General features: G+C 45.7%; 1 protein-coding gene across 1 annotated transcript in view; it reads left to right on the top strand.

The window, feature by feature from the left end:
• The window catches only part of BUD13 (BUD13 homolog), a 146,902-nt gene extending 126,235 nt beyond the window's left edge, over window positions 1–20,667 (top strand). The window contains exons 10-11 of the mRNA XM_070803465.1: window positions 16,667–16,763; window positions 17,034–20,667. Coding sequence (XP_070659566.1) covers window positions 16,667–16,763; window positions 17,034–17,075 — 139 coding nt within the window. The 3' untranslated portion in view covers window positions 17,076–20,667. The remainder of the gene's footprint in view (window positions 1–16,666; window positions 16,764–17,033) is intronic.
• Window positions 20,668–20,938: the final 271 nt, after the last annotated feature.

Genomic DNA, 20,938 nt, shown 5'->3' with positions numbered 1-20,938 from the left:
ACTCCTCCGCAGGCCCGGACCTGTTGCGGGTCTTCCTGCCTCCCTCCTGTTGTGGCGCCCCACCCTGCGCCTGGCTCCCTGGCTCTCGTCTCCAAGGTTACCCAGAGACTTTGCCCGGCTCTGCTTCCTCTTCCCGCCTCCCGTTTCTTTCTGTGCCTGCGGGGAGGGTGGAAGAGGGGCTGGGGCCTCCTGGAGAGATGGTGCGGGCTTCCTCCTCCCTGGTCCTTGCCTTTCCCTGTTGGTTCATCCCTTTGTCTCCTTCTCTGGCCTCTCTTGCCGCAGCTCTCCCCCGCCCCCCCCCCCCCGCCCCCCCCGCCCGCAAGAAGCTTCCTTGTCGCTCCTGCTTTGTAAGCTTCTCTCCTGGTTCTGTCTCATCCTCTCTCTCCATCTTTCCTTTTCTCCCTGTCTCTCACTTTCCATCTTTCTCCGGGTATCTTTGAGTCTCTATCATTGGGCCTTTGTACCGTCCTGTGAGTTCCGGTTTTGAATCAGAAACAGAAGAAGAGTTACCCTGCTCCCACCCCCCGGAGGGGCCCTCACCAGCACCCCGTCTCTTCAGATTTTGGTGTTGCAGGGCCTTGCGGGAGGATATGTAGAGTGGAAGCCCAGAGTTGCCCCAGGCGAGTAGGGGAGAGGCGTGGGCAGGAAGCCACCTTGGCAGGTGCACTCACCTACACCTGGGCGATTGCGAGGCCGGCCGGCCCACCTTCCCTGTGCTCGGCATGTGCCTGTAGTCTGCAGGTGTCCCTTTTGTCACGTCACGGGGTGCACAGGACGAGCCTGGCGCAGAGCCCGGGTGCACGGCAGTGCCCACTACTTGTGTCTCCCGAGCAGGGACGTGCATGGCCCCTCCGCCTCCTTGTTTATAGGTGTCATGTGACATTCTAGAGGGGAAGTAAAGCGTCTTTCTTCCAAAAAAGAACCCGCTGAGGGACTTTTGCAGAAGAATTAAGAGAATCATTTTTTTCTCCTTTAGGAATGTCCATTTCTTTCTGTTGAAAATTTTCCATTTTTCTCTCAGACTTTCATATCCATACTAAAACACAGTAAATGGCTTCTATATTTCAACATGATCGTTACATCTTAATGCAGCTATGTTCCTAAACTAATAGTGATATTATAAAGGGCCCTAAAAACAAGACCTTGCATAAATTTGGACCCCTTCATGTTTTCCCCTTAGCTTCAGCATTTCTGGTCTTCTCTCCCATGTGTCTCAGAACCAGTGGTCCCCAAGCTTTTTGGCACCAGGGGCTGGTTTTGTGGCAGATGGTTTTCCCATGGACCGAGGGGTAGGGTGGGGTGGGGATGGTTTCAGGATGATTCAAGGGCATTGCATTTATTGTGCCCTTTATTTTTATTATTATTACATCAACCCCACCTCAAACCATCAGGCATTATATGCCGGAGGTTGGGGACCCCTGCTGTAAGCTAAAGCCCTGGGAGATGAGACTGAGATGATGGTGCTAGGCACTCCTGAACACAGGAGCAAGGAAGAAGCCGCTAGCTCAGCCAGGCCCAGCTGCTCAGACCTGGTCAGACCCCATCCAGTGCCATCAAGCAGGCTCAGCCAGACCCCGTCAGGCCCAGAGCTGGGCTGCCCTGAGGCTTCCGTTCTTCGTGAGTCCTTCCTGGTTCCAGAGAGGAGCTCTTTCCAGCTTCTGTCCCAGATTCCCAGAATGAGCAAAAACATCCCTCGCCCAGCTGTGTGTGTGGGACAGTCCATGCCATTCTCCAGTTTCCTCCTCCCCCATGAGGACTGGGAGTGCACAGTTACTGGGGGCCAGCTCTAGCCATCCTCCACCTCCTGGGATGCTTCCCATCTTCTCTGTTGATCTCCTACCATTGCCTTTGCAAAAATGGGTGTATAACTCACCTCCTCCTGGAAGCCTTCTCTGATTAACTCCATTCACTCACTCAAAATGGATGCTGGGAATACCTTAGTGAGCAATGCAAGTGAGGTCTCTGTCCTCACAAACCTTACATGAAAGGAACAGACAGTAAACAGAAAAATGGGTGCTGTGGGACTAATAGGGGATCACACCATGACAGGAGGGGTCACACAAGCTACAGCTCACTCTCAAAGAGGAATGAGCCTGTCCTGAGAAAGAAGTTCCGGTTCTGACTCTCTCCACAGACTGTTGTTGTGACCTCGGGCAAGTCACCATTTCTGAGCTCATTTTTCTTATCTGTGAAAGAAAGGGGTTTGGATAAAGGTTGCTTTTTGCTTTAGAATTATTGTGTCCTTACTTAAAAGCCAATTTACTTTCAGATAAGTTTATAAACGGGCTTCCCTGGTGGCTCAGATGGTAAAGAATCCACCTGCAATGCAGGAGATCAGGGTTCAGTCCCTGGGTTGGGAAGATTCCCTGGAGAACGAAATGGCTAACCAGGCCAAGAATACTTGGCCTGGGAAATCCCATGGACAGAGGAACCTGGCAGTCTACAGTCCACGGGGTCGCAAAGAGTCAGACACCACTGAGTGACTAACACATACAAGTTTATAAACATATCACATTATTTCTTGAGGCTTACTTGGGCATTGTAGAAAAATGTAAAATTCCAGTTAAGCATAAAGAAGATAAAGAAATAAACACAGCCCAACAAATAAATAGGCAAACAAACTACCAAAAACATACTCATTAATTAACCACAATCCCTTCTCTAGAGGTGAGGGCGCCTGGCTCTCTGGGCACCTCAGAGATGCTGGCGTGAACCTCCCCTGCCCCAGGTCTCCGGAGGTGATCTCTCTCCCTCTCAGCCTTTCCCAGCACAAGTCCAGGCATCGGGTCGGGCAGGGGCAACCTCAGGGAGCCCTGGGCCCCTTGGGGCCTGGGTACCTGGTCCCTCTCCTAGGGCAGAGGGCCCCGTTGTGGCTGCCTGGGCTGGTTTGGAGTCTCGGGCCATGGCTAAGGCTGAGAAGCCATCCTACCAGGGCTCACAGAAGAGGATCCCCCTCCAGACGCGGATCCTGCAAGACAGGCTGGTGCCCTGTGCCCTTGGGGGCTGCGGTTCTGGCTGAGTTCACCCCATAGGGCATGCAGGGCTGCAGTGCAGCGTGTGGCCAAAAGATGGCAGCACTACACTGCCTCAGGCCCACACTACAGTCGGGCTGCTGGAGGGGCCCATCCAGCAGGGGGTGTGTGTGCACCAGGGTCTGGGAAGGGGCTGGTCCTTTGTCCTCCAGGGCTCCCAGTGGGGACTACTGCTTTGGCTGGGCCTCACGGAAGGTGTGGCTCATGTGGCCTCGACCCAGAGCGACAGGAGGATCATTGCATTCTGGAGGCCTCTGCCCTGGCCTCTATCCCAGAATTGTTCCCTAAACCTCCGGGGTCGTCTACTCTTTCAGTGCAGAACAGTCTGGGGTTAGGACCTCAAGTCCCCGGATAACTGTAGCCTGGCCCACCTGCCATCCTCTCCCTCTGCCAACCCCACATCCCAGCAGGTCTTCCCAGGACTGGGAGGGGAGAGGGGAGGAGGGTGGGCAAGGATGGCTAAAATCTCAGTCCCGGTCTCACTGCCTGGCCTCCAAGCCCAGTTCTGCGACTTGCTTGCTGGATTACCTTAGGTAAGTAAATTAACCTCTCGGAATTCTCTCCTTTCTGAAAGGAGGCAGTGAGAAGAATGTTAGGTGTTATTTTTGCTAGCTGTTTTAATCACAGCTCTAAAAGACCTCCTCTCGTCAGTATATTAGAAATTCAGAAACATAAATTTTTTAGGAACATTTCTTAGTGGTCTTATTTCTAACTAGTCCTTGTGCTTGTCCTTTTTCCCCTGGTTCAGGACAGCCAAACGCTACATCTTTCTGCTCAATCATAGTTTGGCAATAGTAGTGAAAGTTGCTCGGTCGTATCCGACTCTATGTGACCCCATGGACTGTGGTCCTCCAGGCTTCTCTGTCCATGGAATTTTCCAGGCAAGAATACTGGAGTGGGTTGCCATTCCCTTCTCCAGGGGCTCTTCCCAACCCAGGGATCAAACCTGGGTCTTCTGCATTGGAGGCAGATTCTTTACCATCAAAGCCACCTGCCATTTACTGAGTATGGACATCATCCTGGTCACTATTCATACATTTCAATGATCCCTTATAAAAAAGCTTTGAGGCACCACCTTATACAAATGGGGCAACGGGAGCTCAGAAAGATGGAGTAACTTGCTCAAGGCCACACAGCAGGGTCATGATCCCACCCCAGAAGTCCCAGTCTTGGACACTCTTCCTCTGGACCCTGGGCCCCAGTGTGCCAAGCCTCGCTCCTTCTTCCTGTTCAGATCCTGGTCAGGGCCCAGAGGCCCCTTCTCTGGGGTTCTGGCCTTGCTGCAAACCCTGGGTGCTGTTGGTATAGCTATCAAGCTTCTGAGCGCTGTGGGTGGAGGGAGAGGGCAGGATGGAGACTCAGGCTGCCCTTGGGTTGAGTGTCCTCTGCGTGCATGGGCAAGAGGGGACAGAATAACTCCCAGAGGCTGGTGCCCAGCCTGCCTGTGTCCCCCACTAGTGCTGACTTGAGGCTGAGGGAGCTGACACCCTAACAGCGCCTCTCAGACTCCAATGAGTTGATGATGTGGAAACTAGTTATTAAGTGTAATAACAGTGGTTTGGTTTTTCCACAGTTCTGCCTGTAAGTGCCTAAGTGACAGCTGGCTTGTGCCACAGTGCTGCATCCTAAGTGGCCTGAGGATGGGGCATCGTGAAGAGGGTGGGGGCCCTTCCGAGATGTAGGGTGGAAGAAGAGCAGGAGGTGCTGCCTCCAACCCTTGCCCATCTTCTGTGGACAAGGCCTTCCAGGTCAGGTGGGAGATTGGACCTGACTTCTGGACCAGGAACTGGGCTAGATGGAAATGTATGGATTCAGGACGTCAAACCACATAGTCATGTGTCTCCAAATCCACTGGATTCTCAGATGTCTGCTCCCTGAGTCCACAGTTTAAGAACTGGTTTAGAAATCTGGAGGCGTAGGGTCTAAGCTTTGCCCTAATTGCTTGTGATCTCAGGACCATGGTTTAAGTCTTGGAGTTGTCCCCTCTGTACAATGAAGGGTCTGAACAGGGTTGATTTATCCCTTAACTACGAGTGTCAGTGGATGGAACTTGCTGTTAGACGTATTTTTTCTGGCCCACATAGTGCTTTGCATTTACATGCCAACATTTAAAATTCTAGACTCTTTTTTTTTTTTTTAATTTTGGGCTATGCTGCATGTAAAATTCTTTCTTGTAAAGATCTTTATTTCTGGCATTTCTTAAAAAAAAAAAAAAAAAAAGAATTGGTAACACTGAGCCTGCATGCCTATATAGCAATGATTGGCTACAGGAATACCCACCTCAGACAGGTTTATATTCTCCACTACAGTCCCCACCGCTCCCTATTGGACCCTAACACTGAGACTGAGTGGAGGTGGCTGTTTGACTTGCTAGCCCTGGTCTGCCTCACTCATCTCCCTTCAGTACTCGACCCTGCATCAGATATTCACCAGCCCACTTTGTGCATGATGTCACGTTTTTCATTTCAGAAATGATAAGTCAAAGAGCTTAGAACAGGGAACTGAGCCCTATATCTGATCTTAGTATAAAGAGATAAGAGACATCTCCATCATCCTTTTCAGCTTAAAAATTCTTGGAATCTGTAAGACCATGATTCTCTGATGCTCTCTCCCTGAACTAGAATAATGAAATATTTCATTTGGGCTAATCTCCATCTCCATGCTACAGTTTGAAAGGAGATTGTTCCCTTCCCCCTGTCCTCATCAGGCCTCACCTGACCCTCCAAATAGCTTAGCCTCCCTGGGTGTATGTGAGGGTGGTCGTAATCTCACCAGGTACTCTCTGCCTTAGTTTCCTCATCTGGAAAACAGGATGTTGGGTTGTAGACAATTTTTGAGTTTTGAGTTTTTCAGGCTACCTATTATTCCCTGAGCGACTTTGGACAAGTTACTTCATCTCCCTAAGTCTTCTCCTCTGCAAAATGGGAAACGTACTGAATTCTTTTGTAGGAAAAGGTCTTATGGAAATTGGAAAGTGTTTCACAGGTGGCTCTAGTGGTAAAGAACCCACCTGCCAATGCAGGAGACACAGGAGACACGGGTTCAACGCCTGGGTCAGGAAGATCCCCTGGAGGAGGGCATGGCAACTCACACTAGTAGTCTTGCCTGGCAAATCCCATGGACAGGGGAGCCTGGTGGGCTACAGTCCATGGGGTCACAGATGGTTGGACACGACTGAAGTGACTTAGGACATACAAATCAAAAACTAATGTTTTTAGTTTTCTACGTGTTGTAAGCAACAGAAAATAAGAGGATGGAAGGAGAATAATGTGAAATGATATGTGTGGTGGTTGGTGCCTTGAAGAGAAACTGTCCCAGTCCACGGAAGATTCCTCTATTGTGATTATGAATATAGTTTCACCAAATGGTCTTGGCTAGAAGCCCAAAGGGGTAGCAGCTGCTGAGACTCAGCGCTCTCCACCATCATGGATCCTGTTTGACTTCTGCTGAAGGCAACATCCGTCTTTTCCTCCCCTCCAGGCCGGCTTTGCTCAGCCCCTTAGGACTTATCCCAACCACCCTTCCCCAACCAGCCTTCCCAGCTAACCCATCTCTATCTGCCCCAATTCTGCCCTTGCTTCCTGGGCCCAGATGTCAAGGGCCATTGAGTGCCCGTCTCGGAGGGTGCCGAGTGGTCACCTAATGATTCAGTCAATGGAGAAATTATTTTCTGAGCTAGACACATGTGCTGTGTACAGAGTAGGTACCATTGGGGAAACTGGTGTTAGAGTGATAAATAAGACCAACGAAGTCCTTGGTTTGTGGAGCTTATAGTGGGAGGACACAGACATAATATACAAGCAAACAAATGAATACAAATGGTGAGACACTTAAAAAAATACTTATCTTTATTTGGCTGCGTCAGATCTTAGTTGCAGCACGCAGGTTTTCAGTCTTCATTGAGGCATGTGGGATCTTTAGCTGTGGCATGTGAACCCTTTAGTTATGGCATGTGGGATCTAGTTCCCTTACCAGGGATTGAACCTGGGCCCCCTGCACTGGGAGCAAGGCATCTTAGCCACTAGACCACCAGGGAAGTCCCCTGAGGTAATTTAGATAGTTATAGGTCCTCTGGGGGCTTCCCAGGTGGCACTAGAGGTAAAGAACCCGCCCCCCCCCCCCCATCAGTGCAGGAGAGGCAAGAGATACAGGTTCAATCCCTGGGTCAGAAAGATCCCCTGGAGGAGGGCATGGCAACCCACTCCAATATTCTTGCCTGGAGAATCCCCATGGACAGAGGAGCTTGGCGGGCTACAGTCCATGGGGTCACAAAGGGTTGGACATGACTGAAGCGATTGAGCACGCATGTACAGGTCCCATGAAGAAAATAAAACAGAGAAAACATGCTACAGATTAGTGGGGTGGCTGGGAATAGGTGGTCGGGAGGCTTCTTGGGTAAGCGGATATGTGAGCTGAGACCTAGGTGGTGGAATGAAGCAGCCAGGGAAAAGCAGGAGATATGTTCCAGGCAGAGGGAATGAGCTTGGCTTGTCCAGGCTCCTGAATTAACTGATGCAGAACAGAGAGGGAAAGTTTCTTGTACAAGGTTGCACAGCCAGTCAGCAGCGTTAGAGCAGGCTCCCAGGCCAGTGCTGTGCCAGTGCAGCCCTCATTTCTTCTTAATGAAATGTCAGCTTCTCCAGGCCAAGGCTGGGCCTCTAGGGAACTCCCCACCTGTCAGTCATCTTTCTGCACCCCAGCCAGGGCGCCACTCTCCATCCCAGGGCAGCTGTGACTCTGCTCCAGCCCCGCCCTCTGGAGGTAAAAGGGACCAGACCAAAAGCAGAGTGGCCAAGTGGTTCCTGCCGTTAATTGCTAAGCGCAATAAACCCAGCGGAATCCCAGCCTTATAATGGCCTCGTTTAATTAATGCTAAATGACTGTGGGACCCGTATGGATTTATACATTAGATCCACATTAACACCAAATCGTTTGATCACGAATAACTGTTAAAATAATGAACACAGGCGCTTTACAACTAGATGAGAAGGATGGGACTCAGCCTCACCCAGCCTTGCGGGGAGCAAAGCTCTCTTCTCAAGGTTCTGCCTCCTTGCTTCCTTTCCCTCCCTCTGGCTCTGGAAGTTGTTATTTCTGAAAGGCATATATTGAGCCGTCTGTGTGCCAGGCGTTGTGTTGGCACTGTGTGTGTGTGTGTGTGTTGTGTGCGTGTGTGTGTGCTGTGTGTGTGTGTGTGTTATAAAACTGCCCTCCTGGAGCTTGGCGGTTTAGATGAGGAGGTGAGGTGTGTGCTTGAAAATGAAGCATATTACAAGAGAAATACATGTATCAAGTATCAAACATCTACTGAGTTCTGGGGCCTTACGAATATCTTATGTAATCCTCAATATTGAGAGAAAGACGTATCATGGTCACTTGTTATCTGGCAGATGCGAAGGTTGTCCTTGTTCAGGATGAGTACGCTGCCCAAGGTCACCCATCTAGTTGATGTGAAACTGAAAATGAAACCCAGATTGAGCCTCCTGAGCCCTTGTTAATTCCACTGCAGGGTCCTGCTTCCTAAGATACCTGTCTGCAGGGTCCTCAACCTTGGCTGTCCTTCTGGCACTTCTGGCTGGGGTACTCTGGGAAGGCTCCGTGGAGGAGGAGGGCTTTGAGGGGTGCCTGTAGTTGTGTGCTGGGGGTGGGGAGCCAGTAGCTAGAACTCTTGGATGGTGGTAAAGGAGTTTTCTGCCTCTCCCCTTCCCTCATCCCTCCCCGCTGTCCCTCTTGCCCTCTCTGCTCAGACATTGCTTCCACACAGTTTCCAAGGCTCCTCGTTCTAGCTGACTCCACTGGAGTTTCTTCCTGAGAATCAGGTTATTCACTTTGCTCATTGGGAGGGCCAAGGGCCCCTACCCACCAGTCACATGGCCTCAGGAGGGGATCACTCTTCCTTCCCATTGTTTCCTCCATCACATGTCCCATCCCCTGGTGTCAACCAAGGAGCAGACAGGAATGGCCCGTGAATGGATGGACAGTGATGAGCTCAGCAGGAAGCAGACAGGACAGGGCCACTTGCTGGGCATGGCCAGGGGAAAGGGATGCAGAGATGCTCATTCTCCTCTGGGGCCTCCAACCTCTAGAAATCTTATATCCCTACTGTTTCACCCACCATGCTGTACTGCATGGGTCTGCCCTGAACAGGGATGTTAGGAATGTCCCTGAGAGGATCTGACAGTGGACCCTAGGCAGCTCCTAGAACAGTTGGAAATTATTCCTGATTGGTGAAGGCAGAGCTAAGATTTCTGCCCTTCATGCCTAAGCAGGTGAAATGAGGTCCTGGACTGGAGATCCCTGTCCTGGGGTTTTGAGCTCCAGTAGGTGCTGGGTAATATGTTGACTTCATTCCTACTTACATCTTTGGCACAAGCTTTCCCTTCCCTTTCTGCTCTTCCAGGCCAGCTATTACTTATCCTGTAAGACCCACCTCAGTCACCTCCTCTGAGAAGCCATCCAGACTTCACTGTGGAGAATTAACCACTTCTGTTCTGCATTTTCCTGGTATATGGCCTAAGCAGAGCACAGATCTGTCTGAATTACATGTCTATATGTATATCTGCCTTCCGGGTAGCTGTATGTAGGTGTCCACTCAGGAGAGATAAGGGTTTGGGGGGAGCTGGGTTCTCTCTGACCAGAGAGTGCTGGGTGTGCCAGCCCAGGCAGAGCCTAGCCATCACCATTTTGAGTGGAAAGAGGGGGGAAAAAAAAGAAAATTAGGACTAGGGAGATTTCCCCATTCAGTGAGTCATGCGCTTCGGGCTTGTGTGTGTGTGCACATGCACTCTGAATTCAGAAAGCTCCGCAAGCAAGTCCTGGGCAGCGGGGAGCACCTTCAAGAGGCCCTGGGTTGACGTTTCTCTGGGCTTGTAGGCTAGACTTTGTCTTCTGGGCTGAGCTATCAAATCCAGCTACCGGAGGAGCTGAGCGGACCAGGCTGGCCAGCAGGTGAGAGATGACCCTGTTTAACCATCCATGGCTCAAACAAATGGGCACAATATTTTGGGTTCCTTTTCCCTTAACCAGGGCATAAATCAGCTCTCTGGAGGGAGTTCAGACAATATTTTGGAATTAGGTTCTGGAAATGGAGATGAGCCCAGCGGGAGCCCAAGGATTGACCAGTGGGAGCTCTGCCCGAGTGGGCCTGAGAGTGATGTGACAACCACAGATGACTGTGCTGCCACTCAGCACAGTGCGGCTGCCCCGGGCGCTTCTCTTGGCTGTATTTTGAAACTAGGCTGAACATTTTAGACTTGATTCTCTAGGAAATAAGACCATTGTCTGACGAGACTAGATCATGGAGGGTCTAGAATGCCAGGATAAAACCTTTGTTCTTAGTTACTTAAGGCAAGCGCCTGATATGTGTATCATAGCTGTTTAGTTTTTGTTTGTTTGTTTTTGGCTCACTGGGTCTTTGTTGCGACCTGTGGGCTTTTTGTTGCTGTGCTTGTGGGCTTCTCCTGTTGCAGAGCGTGGGCTCTACAGTGCAGGCTCAGTAGTTGTGATGCACAAACTCTCTAGTTGTGACATGTAGGCTTAGTTGTCCTGTGGCATGTGGGATCTTAGTTCCCCGATCAGGGATCGAACCCACATCCCCTGCATTGGAAGGGGAACTCTTAACCTCTGGACCACCGGAGAAGTTCTCCTCAAGACTGTACTCTTTCTCACTCATGCCAAATATCAGGACTTGATCACAGCGCCTTTCTTCAGTGAATCTGTACTTGTCCTCAGAATTCTTCTGAATCAAATGCTCCACATGGCTGTTACAACAATTTGATTTGGTACTCAATAAGGAAATCTATCTGCTGTCTTTAGATCCAGGCTCCTCACTGTATGTATAAAGAAACTGAGGCTAAGGGAGATAGTATGACCTGCCCAGGATCATCCTTAGTTTAGTATGAGGATGCAACAATGGCAAATCTTTGGACAGGGGCGAGACACGAAAATAAGATTAATCCAGCATGACAGAGCAGGGACTAGTGGGAGGTGAGCCAGGTGCCTGGGTGGAGAATTTAAAGAAACATCACTTTCTGCTGTCAAGTGCATGCTTGCCGCACCCTGAGAATGATGCCTTCTTAAATATTGCCCCCCTGGGTGCTTTGCTGGCCTCACCTAGTCCCTGCCCTGGCTGGGAGACTAGTTAGAAGCTAACTTCTGCTGAGCCTTGGCATCCGATGGAGCAGTAACAGCAGGAACACACGGAATACCAGGTCAAAGTCGACAGACATTTTGAAGAAATAAACAGCAGGACTTGGTGGCAGACTGGCCATCAAGAATAAGAGAAAGGGACATTTTGAGTCTGGAAGTGACCCTAAGAATGGAGGAGCCCTGACAGGAACAGGGAACAGGGTTAGAGGTTATCAGTAGGCTTGTGATTTTGTCTTTCTGGTGAGTGTTATTCAACACTGGCCCTATCTTCTATTTTTCATTAATATTTTTAAAATGCAGTATAATGTACACAGAGAAAAACACACATACTGTAAGTGGGGAATTCTCAAAAAAAACACAAAAATTAATCAAACCACTTAACTACTATGCAGATCAAGAAACAAAACATCTCCAGCACCCCAGAAATCCCTGTTACTCTCCTAGTCTTCACCCCACCCAGCCCCCAAAGGTAGGCAGTGTCCAGAATTCTAACACTGGGCATTTATTTTGCTTGGTTTTGTACTTTATATAGGCTTCCCTGGTGGCTCAGATGGTAAAGCGTCTGTCTACAACACGGGAGACCTGGGTTCGAGCCCTGGGTTGGGAAGATCCCCTGGAGAAAGAAATGGCAATCCACTCCAGGACTATTGCCTGGAGAATCCCATGGACAAGGAGCCTGGTAGGCTACAGTCCAAATGGAATCTCATGGTTTGCACTCTTTTGCCTTGGCTTCCTTTACTCAATCTTCTGTTTGTGAGATCCATCCATGTTGTGAGTAGTTGTAGATTATCCATTCTCCTTGCTGTATAAGGTCATATTGTGTGAATATACCACGATTTATTTACACATCTGACTGTTGATAAGCATTTGGATAGTTTCCAGTTTTGAGCTATTATAATAGAGCTGCTGTAAACATTATCGTGCATGTCTTTTGGTGACAATATATGTGCATTTCTTTCTTTTTTTTTTTTGACCAGGGATATTTTCCTTTTAAAAAGAAATAAATTATAAATACTTTTTCATTTATCATTGTTGATCAAAGAACCCCCAAATATTGAGTCTTCTTCATTTTTCAGGAATTATTAATTTCCAGAGCAGACCTCCATTTCATATCTTTTTTTTAAAGAAACATTTATTTACTTGGCTGTATCCAGTCTCAACCGTGGCACACAGGATCTTTCATTGCTGTGCACAGGCTCTCTGTTGTGGGCTCTAGAACATGTGGGCTCTCTAGTTGTGCCTCACAGGCTTAGTTGTCATGCGGCATGTGGGATCTTAGTTCCCTGATGAGGGATTGAACTCATGTCTTCTGCATTGGAAGGCAAATTCTGAACCACTGGACCACCAAGGAAGTCCCAGCATTTCATATCTTAAACCCCAGGGCTCTCATGCACTCCCTGTGGGCCTCAGTCAGTTGTCCACAGTGCTCTTGTTGCTCAATGATGCTCTCATCGTGTGCTTTCTTGGTTTCTGGGCAGGCGCAGTGGCTTCTCTTGTGACTCCGATGGGACAGGTAGGGCTTGCGGTCGCCAGACCCAGCATTTTTCACATTGAAAGTAGCAACTAACACAGGCACTCTAAACTCCCCAGCCTCTGCAAATTTATCTGCAGTCACTTCTGGCAGTTGCTCCGAAAAACCTTATGCGTTTCTTTTGTGTGTGTGTATATACATATATATATACACATACATGAGAAAGGAATTGCTGGGTCATGGGGGAGGGTGTATGTCCAGCTGTGGTACATACTGTGCTGGCTGACTCCTGATCATCCCCAAGAGTATGTTAGGTCAGGACCTTCAAGGAATGAAAACCAAGGTGGGATTTGGGGTGCAGGAGATTCGCTGGGGGATACTTTGTGAAGGACAAAGAAGAGAGAGCAGGAGTAGGTAGTGTGACTGTGGGAAAGGAGAGGGGGGAGGAAGGAGGATTGGATAGGAAGAATCTGAGACCCAGCACAGCTCTAAAAAGGTGTTGGCTAGGCTGATGGAGAGTTCCCAGCCAAAGCTACCAAGAGAAGAGCCCATCAGCTGTGCTTGGCTTTGCCTGGGAGCAGTCTGGGGGAGGCAGGCCCTCGGCATGAATGTGGTTTTGGATCTAGAGGAATGGCAGCTGTGTTTCCCACAGCAGGAGATCTGAGCCATGGACATTCACGGCCACCAAGTGAGAATTATGAACCCTGTGGGTGATTGACAGAAGTACAGTGAAGTGTTTAAGAACTTGGGTTTTGGAATCAACCAGGCTGAGCTCAAGTCTCAGCCCAATCATTCGCTAGCTCTTTGACCTCTCATAGATTGCCTAAACCCTCTAAACCTCAGTCTCCAAGTCAGTAAAATGGAAGTAATAATGACTAACTTATATGGCTGTTGAAAGGATTAAATGAAAGCATTTGATACACAGTAATCACTCCGTCTAGTCAAGGCTATGGTTTTTCCAGTGGTCACGTATGGATGTGAGAGTTGGACTGTGAAGAAAGCTGAGTGCCGAAGAATTGATGCTTTTGAACTGTGGTGTTGGAGAAGACTCTTGAGAGTCCCTTGGACTGCAAGGAGATCCAACCAGTCCATTCTGAAGGAGATCAGCCCTGGGTGTTCTTTGGAAGGATTGATGCTAAAGCTGAAACTCCAGTACTTTGGCCACCTCATGCAAAGAGTTGACTCATTGGAAAAGACTGATGCTGGGAGGGATTGGGGGCAGGAGGAAAAGGGGACGACAGAGGATGAGATGGCTGGATGGCATCACTGACTCGATGGACGTGAGTCTGAGTGAACTCCGGGAGTTGGTGGTAGACAGGGAGGCCTGGCGTGCTGCGATTCATAGGGTTGCAAAGAGTCGGACATGACTGAGTGACTGAACTGAACTGAACTGAATCACTCGGTAAATATTAATAGTTCATTGTTCCTTCAACATATTTATCGAGCACCTATAATATGCCAGGTGCTGTTCTAGACTTGGGATGCAGCAGTGAGCAAAGCAAAATGAGCATTCTAGTAAAGTGAGATGGACAATAAACAGACAAACAAGCAAAACATAGAGTGTCAGAGAGTTGGAATTGTGATGGAGAGAAATACATCAGGCAAAGGGGGAGCCTCTGACCTCTGTGGTCAAGGAAGCCTCCCCCCTCAGAAGTGACATTAGAGCATAAACTTCAAGGAAAAGAGGAGTCATGCCATGAGTGGGTAAGTATATTCTAAGCATATGAAACAAGTGCCAAGACCCTGGGATGGAAGTGTGCTTGGCCCACTTGAAACAGCATGGAGGCTGGTGGGCTGCAGCAGAGAGAGGGAGACAGGAGATGGTTGGAGATGAAGCTGAAGAAGTAGTTGGACCAGGAAATGGAAGGCTTTGTGGGTCTTACTCTGAGCAAGATTGAAAGTCACTATAAATTATGTAGCGTCCCATTCCTCCACATTCTTGCCAATACTTCATATTACCAAACTTGATTTTTCTACCCAAATTTATGGACATAAAGTAGAATTTACTTTATTTATTTAATTTCTCCTATTATTAATGAGATCTAATAGCGCTTTATAAAAGTTTTATTCATTTGAGTTTCTGCTTCTGTGGATTGCCTGCTCATATCCTTTGCCTCTTTCTGTAGGGTTTTCTGTTTTGTTGATTCACAGTCTTCTTACGTGTTAGAGATAGTAATCTTTAATGATTTTAGACTTTAAAATATTTTCTATCAGTAGTCACTTGCTTATTAATTTTGTCCATAGCATCTGCAGTAGGTTGAATAGCGTCTTCCAAGAAGTCATGTCACCTGGAACCTCAGAATGTGACCTTATTTGGAAATAGGGTCTTTGCGCAGATGTAACTAGTTAAGGATCTTAAGATGAAATCTAATGACTGGTGTCCTTATAAGAAGAGGAGAGGACACAGAAAAACATGTAAAAGAAAACCACGTGAAAACAGAGACAGAGATGGGGGTTATGCTGCCATATGCCACGGGATGTCTGGGGCCCTCAGAAACTGAAAGGGACAAAGAAGCGTTATTTTCTATAACCTTCAGAGATAGCATGGTCCTGCTGACATTTTGACTTCAGACTTCTAGTCTCCAGAACTGTGAGAGGATAAACTTATGTTGTTTTAAGTTACCTAGTTTATTTAACTATTTTATGACAGCCCTAGGGAACTAGTCCAGATTTTGGAACTGGGTAGTGAGGTATTTGCTATAACAAAAGCCTTAAAATGTGGAAGTGGCTTTTGAATTAGGTAATGGGCAGAGGCTGGAAGGAATTGGGGTTCATTATAGAAAAATCCTATATTGAAGAGACTGTTGGCAGAAATATGAATGTTAAAGGCTATTCTAGTGAGGGCTCAGAAGAGCGCAGTTGAGAAAGCTTCTATCATTTTAGAGAACACAATCATCATCTTGAATAGAATGGTGCAAGAAATAGGAACATTAAAGGTGTTTCTGATGAGGCCTGAGAAGAAAACGAGGACCATGTTATTGGAAATTGGAAAAAGAGCAATTCTTATTATAAAGTAGTAAAAAATTTGGCTGATTTATGTTCTGTTGTTGGGTAAAAATCAGGACTCAACTTAGGTATTTAGATTTCCAAGCAAATTGTGGAGGGTGTGGCTTGGTTTCTCTTTATTGCTGATAGCAAGTTCCAAGAAGAAAGAGATAAATTGAGAAAGAAATTGTTCAAAATTAAGGAACCAGAACTTGATGGTTTGGGAGTTTCTTGGCTCCTCCTGATTGTCAAAATTAGAAAATTCAATGTTGAGTAAGCACACTCTGCAGGGTGCACCAAGGGTGTGCCTTGAACAGCATTTTGCTGAAAAGAGTTAGGTAGATGACTAATGGGTCAAACCAGATCTCAGCAGAAGCCAGAAATAGGGGCAGGATTATGTGGAGAGTCTCTGTGGGGACCAGGTGTGTCTAATGGCATAGATGTCTTTGACATACACAGGAGATGCACAAGGTTTGTGAAAATTTATGCTGGTAGAAACACTGTCAGCTTGCACTGAAAGGGGCAAAGACTAGATAAAACAAAGAAAGCTGCCAGACTTCTGGGATTCTGTTAATCTGGAAAGGAAAGTAGGGGACAGAGCTATTCAACCACACACGTGCTACTCTTGAAGAAAAAGATGAGTGACTTTGAGATCACAGATCCACAGATACAAAGGCAGAGACCAAAGAAGCAACAGCTGTCTTTACAGGCCCAGAGGACAGGGCATCAAGCCACAGAGAACTAACTTCAGACCTTGAATTTGTTCTTCTGGGATTCAGACTTGTTTGAGAATGGTGACCTTTTTATTTCTCCGTATGTGTGTACTTAGTTGTATCCAACTCTTTGAGACCCACAAGGACTGTAGCCGACCAGGCTCCTTTGTCCATGGACTTTTCCAGGCAAGAATACTGGAAGGGTTGTCATTTCCTACTCCATTCTACTCTTTTAAATTCTTCCCTTTTAGAATGGGTATGTTTATTCTATGTCTGTCCCATTATTATATTTTGGAAGTAGATAACTTGTTTTCTAGTTTCACAGGTCCACAGATGGAGAGGAATTTTGTCCCCAAATGGATCATACCCAGAATCTCATCTATACCTGATTTAGATGATGAGATTTGGAACTTGGTGAGTTGATAATGTTTAAATAAGGTTTTAGACTTAGAATTGTTGCTGGAATGAGTTAAGACTTGTGAGTGTTAGGATGGGGTGAATGTATTTTGCATGTGGGTAGGATGTAAATTTGGGGTGGAGGGTATAGAGTAGACTATAGTGGGTTGAATAGTATTCCCCAGAAAGACATGTTGAAGTCATAACCCCCAGTATCTGTGAATGTGACCTTATTTGGAAATCAGGTCTTGTGATTATAAATCCTATATGACTTATATCTTATAACAGGAAAATACCATACAAAAACAGAGACACACAGGGAGAAGATGAGCTTGTGGTGATAAAGGCAGAGATTGGAGTGATCACCTAGAAATCAAAGAATGCCAAGGAATGCTGGCAAAAACCAGAAGCGAGAAGAAGCATGGGAAGATTCTCCCCTAAAAGTTTCAATGGGAAAAAGCCTGGATGACACCTTGCCTTCAGACTTATTGCCTCTAGAATGATTAGACAATACATTTCGGTTTTAAGCTCCTTAGTTGTGGTATTCTCTTATGGCAGCCCTTCGAAATGAATGTAGCATCCTTTCAGTTAACATAAATCTTTGGTAGTTAATAGTCAAGTCAATCAGTTTTTGCCTTATGGTTTTTGCTCTTTGGGTTTTGATGATGAAGTTTCATCCCTGACAAAGATCACAAGAAGAGTTTTATTTGTTTTTATTCTATTTTACCTGTTATTTTGCCTTTCAATTTTAGGTCTTTACTCTTCCTGGAATTCACCTTTGTATATGGTATGAGATAGAGGCTTTTTTGGGCAAATTATCAACTAAATAAGTCATCCTTTTCCTACTTGTTTGTGATGTTATCTTGATCATATATTAAGTTCCTATATATATGTAGGCATTTTCTCTTCTCCATTGGATTTATGTCTGTTCTTGAGTTATAAGCAAACATTTTAAAAATTATATAGCTCTATATTATGTACTAATACCTGCTACAGCAAATCAGCATGCTTTGCTCTTTCAAAAAATTGATTTAGGTATTTGTGGACTTTCAAACCTTCATTTTTCTACATATTAATTTTGGAATCAATTTATCAGCTTTATAAAAAATTGCTGGAATTTTGATTGAACTTTCATTGAATTTAGAGGTGATTGAGCTTTCATGAAATTTCCATCAAATTTGCAGTTAGATCTAGAGAGTGAATAAAATTTGACCTATCTGTCTATACATGTATATCTAAATCTATCTCTATCTACATTTAACCTGTCTATCCATATTGATATCTATATATACACACATTTTTTTACATGACTGCCTTGTAAGTGGGTTATGTTCTTCCTTTAAGAGGAACATAATGACAGTGTCTGGTTGACTCTGTTTTATTGGTTTTAGGAGCCATTGATGATAAATGGCTAGATCAATTAATTCATTAGGAGTTGCAATAAGGTGACATTTTAACTTAAGTCATTTTTATTGATTTTTATCCCCTTTTTTCTTTTATAGTTTTATTCTTTGAGTTTACTCTGTAATCTTTTCTTTTTTTGTAAATTCCTGAGTTACTTAGCTCATTATTTCCATCTTTGTTGTTTTCTGGTAAGTGTAGTTAAAGCCATTAATTTTCCTAAAGTCTTTCTTTAGTCTTACAAATTTTGACATGTAGTGTTTTTATTGTCATTCAGTTCTAAGTATTTTGTAATTTCCCCTATTATTTCCTGTTTAATATAAAGTGTTATTAAGTAGCTTGCTTTTTCAGTTTCTATACCTTTGAGATGAATAAAAGCCTGTCTTTTGTATTGATTCCTATTTTTATTATGGTCTTTGGAAATAGTTGAATCATCATCCTTTGTAGCCTAGCTCAAGGTGTATTTTTTGGAGTGTCCTGTGTGAGCTAAGGGCTTCACTGGTGGCTCAGACAGTAAAGAATCTGCCTGCAATGCGGGAACCTGGGTTCAATCCCGGGGTTAGGAAGATCCCATGGAGGAGGGCTTGGCAACCCACTCCAGTGTTCTTGCCTGGAGAATCCCATGGACAGAGGAACCTGGCAGGCTCCCATCCACAGGTTTGCAACCAGTCGGACACGACTGAGTGACTAAGCACAGCACTGCACATATGAACTAATACACATTCCTCATGTCTTGGGTGTAAAGTTCTTCATTGTATCTCAGTTCAAAATGATCAGTTCTATTATTCAAGTCTATCTTGTCATTTTTGTCTTCTTGATCTGTTGGTTTCTGAGAGGACTGTGTTAAATTCCTTAACTGAAGTTTCTCATGTGTCTCGTTTTCCCATAGTACTTGTCAGCTGTTGCTTTATAGCCTTTGCTACTGTATTATTAAACACACATATATTCATGATCTTTATTGTCCTGATATGTTGATGGAATTCCAGTTGAGCTATAGCTATTTCAAATCCTAAGAGATGATGCTGTTAAAGTGCTGCACTCAATATACCAGCAAATTTGGAAAACTCAGCAGTGGCCACAGGACTGAAAAAGGTCAGTGTTCATTCCAATCCCAAAGAAGGGCAATGCCAATGAATATTCAAACTACCACACAATTACACTCATCTCACACGCTAGCAAAGTAATGCTCAAAATTCTCCAAGTGAGGCTTCAACAGTACATGAACTGTGAACTTCCAGATGTTCAAGCTGTATTTAGAAAAAGTAGAGGAACCAGAGATCAAATTGCCAGCATCTGTTGGATCATAGAAAAAGCAAGAGAATTGCAGAAAAACATATACTTCTGCTTTATTGACTATACCAAAGCCTTTGACTGTGTGGATCACAGCAAACTGAAAAATTCTGAAAGATGGGAATACCAGACCACCTTACCATCAGTGAAATCTGTATGCAGGTCAAGAACCAACAGTTAGCACTGGACATGGAACAACAGACTGGTTCCAAATCAGGAAAGGAGTACGTCAAGGTTGTATATTGTCACCCTGCTTATTTAACTTATATGCAGAGTACATCATGAGAAATGCTGGGCTGGATGAAGCACAAGCTGAAATCAAGATTGCCAGGAGAAATGTCAATAACCTTAGATATGCAGATGATAACACCCTTATGGCAGAAAATGAAGAGGAACTGAAGAGCCTGTTGATGAAAGTGAAAGAGGAGAGTGAAAAAGTAGACTTAAAACTCAATATTCAGAAAACTAAGATCATGGCATCCAGTCCCATCACTTCATGGCAAATAGATGGGGAAACAATGGAAACAGTGAGAGACTTTATTTTGGGGGGCTCCAAAATCACTGCAGATGGTGACTTCAGCCATTAACTTAAAAGATGCTTGCTCCTTGGAAGAAAAGCTATTGCCAACCTAGACAGCATATTAAAAAGCAGCCACATTACTCTGCCAACAAAGATCCATCTTGTCAAGGCTATGATTTTTCTGTTAATCATGTATGGATGTGAGAGTTGGACTATAAAGAAAGCTGAGCACTGAAGAATTGATGCTTTTGAACTGTGGTGTTGGAGAAGACTCTTGAGAGTCCCTTGCACTGCAAGGAGATCCAACCAGTCCATCCTAAAGGAAATCAGTCCTGAATATTCATTGGAAGGACTGATGCTGAAGCTGAAACTCCAATTCTTTGGCCACTTGATGCGAAGAACTGACTCACTAGAAAAGACCCTGATGCTGGGAAAGATTGAAGGCAGGAGGAGAAGGGGACGACAGAGGATGAGATGATTAGATGGAATCACCGACTCGATGGACATGAGTTTGAGCAAGTTCTGGGAGTTGGTGATGGACAGGGAAGCCTGGCGTGCTGCCATCCATGAGCAGAGTCGGACACGACTGAGCGACTGAACTGAACTGATTGTTCTTTTATAGTTTATAACTTCCTTCTTTGTCTCTTGTAGTTTTCTTTTTGGCCTGGAATTCTACCTGGTCTTAAAATAAACCTGTGATTTATTTCTCCATGGAATATCTTTTATTTGTATTAATTAGGTTCAGATTCAACTGTAGTCAGAGAAAGCCTAAAATACCAGTGTCCCCAAAAGGTAGAAATTTATTTCATAAAAGCCAGAAGCAGCCTAGGCTGGTACTGCTTAAACACGATAGAAGTTTATTTCTTTTTAATTAAACATAGGCAGATGAGACCAGTTATGGAAACTACATGAAGTCCTTAGGGACCCAGAGTCTTTCCACAAGGACATAGTCCTTCCTAGGTTATGTCCTTTGTGTTCATGA

The sequence above is a fragment of the Bos indicus genome, chromosome 15 (genome assembly GCF_029378745.1).
Source record: "Bos indicus isolate NIAB-ARS_2022 breed Sahiwal x Tharparkar chromosome 15, NIAB-ARS_B.indTharparkar_mat_pri_1.0, whole genome shotgun sequence".
Taxonomy (NCBI): domain Eukaryota; kingdom Metazoa; phylum Chordata; class Mammalia; order Artiodactyla; family Bovidae; genus Bos; species Bos indicus.
This window is presented reverse-complemented; position numbering and strand designations above follow the sequence as displayed.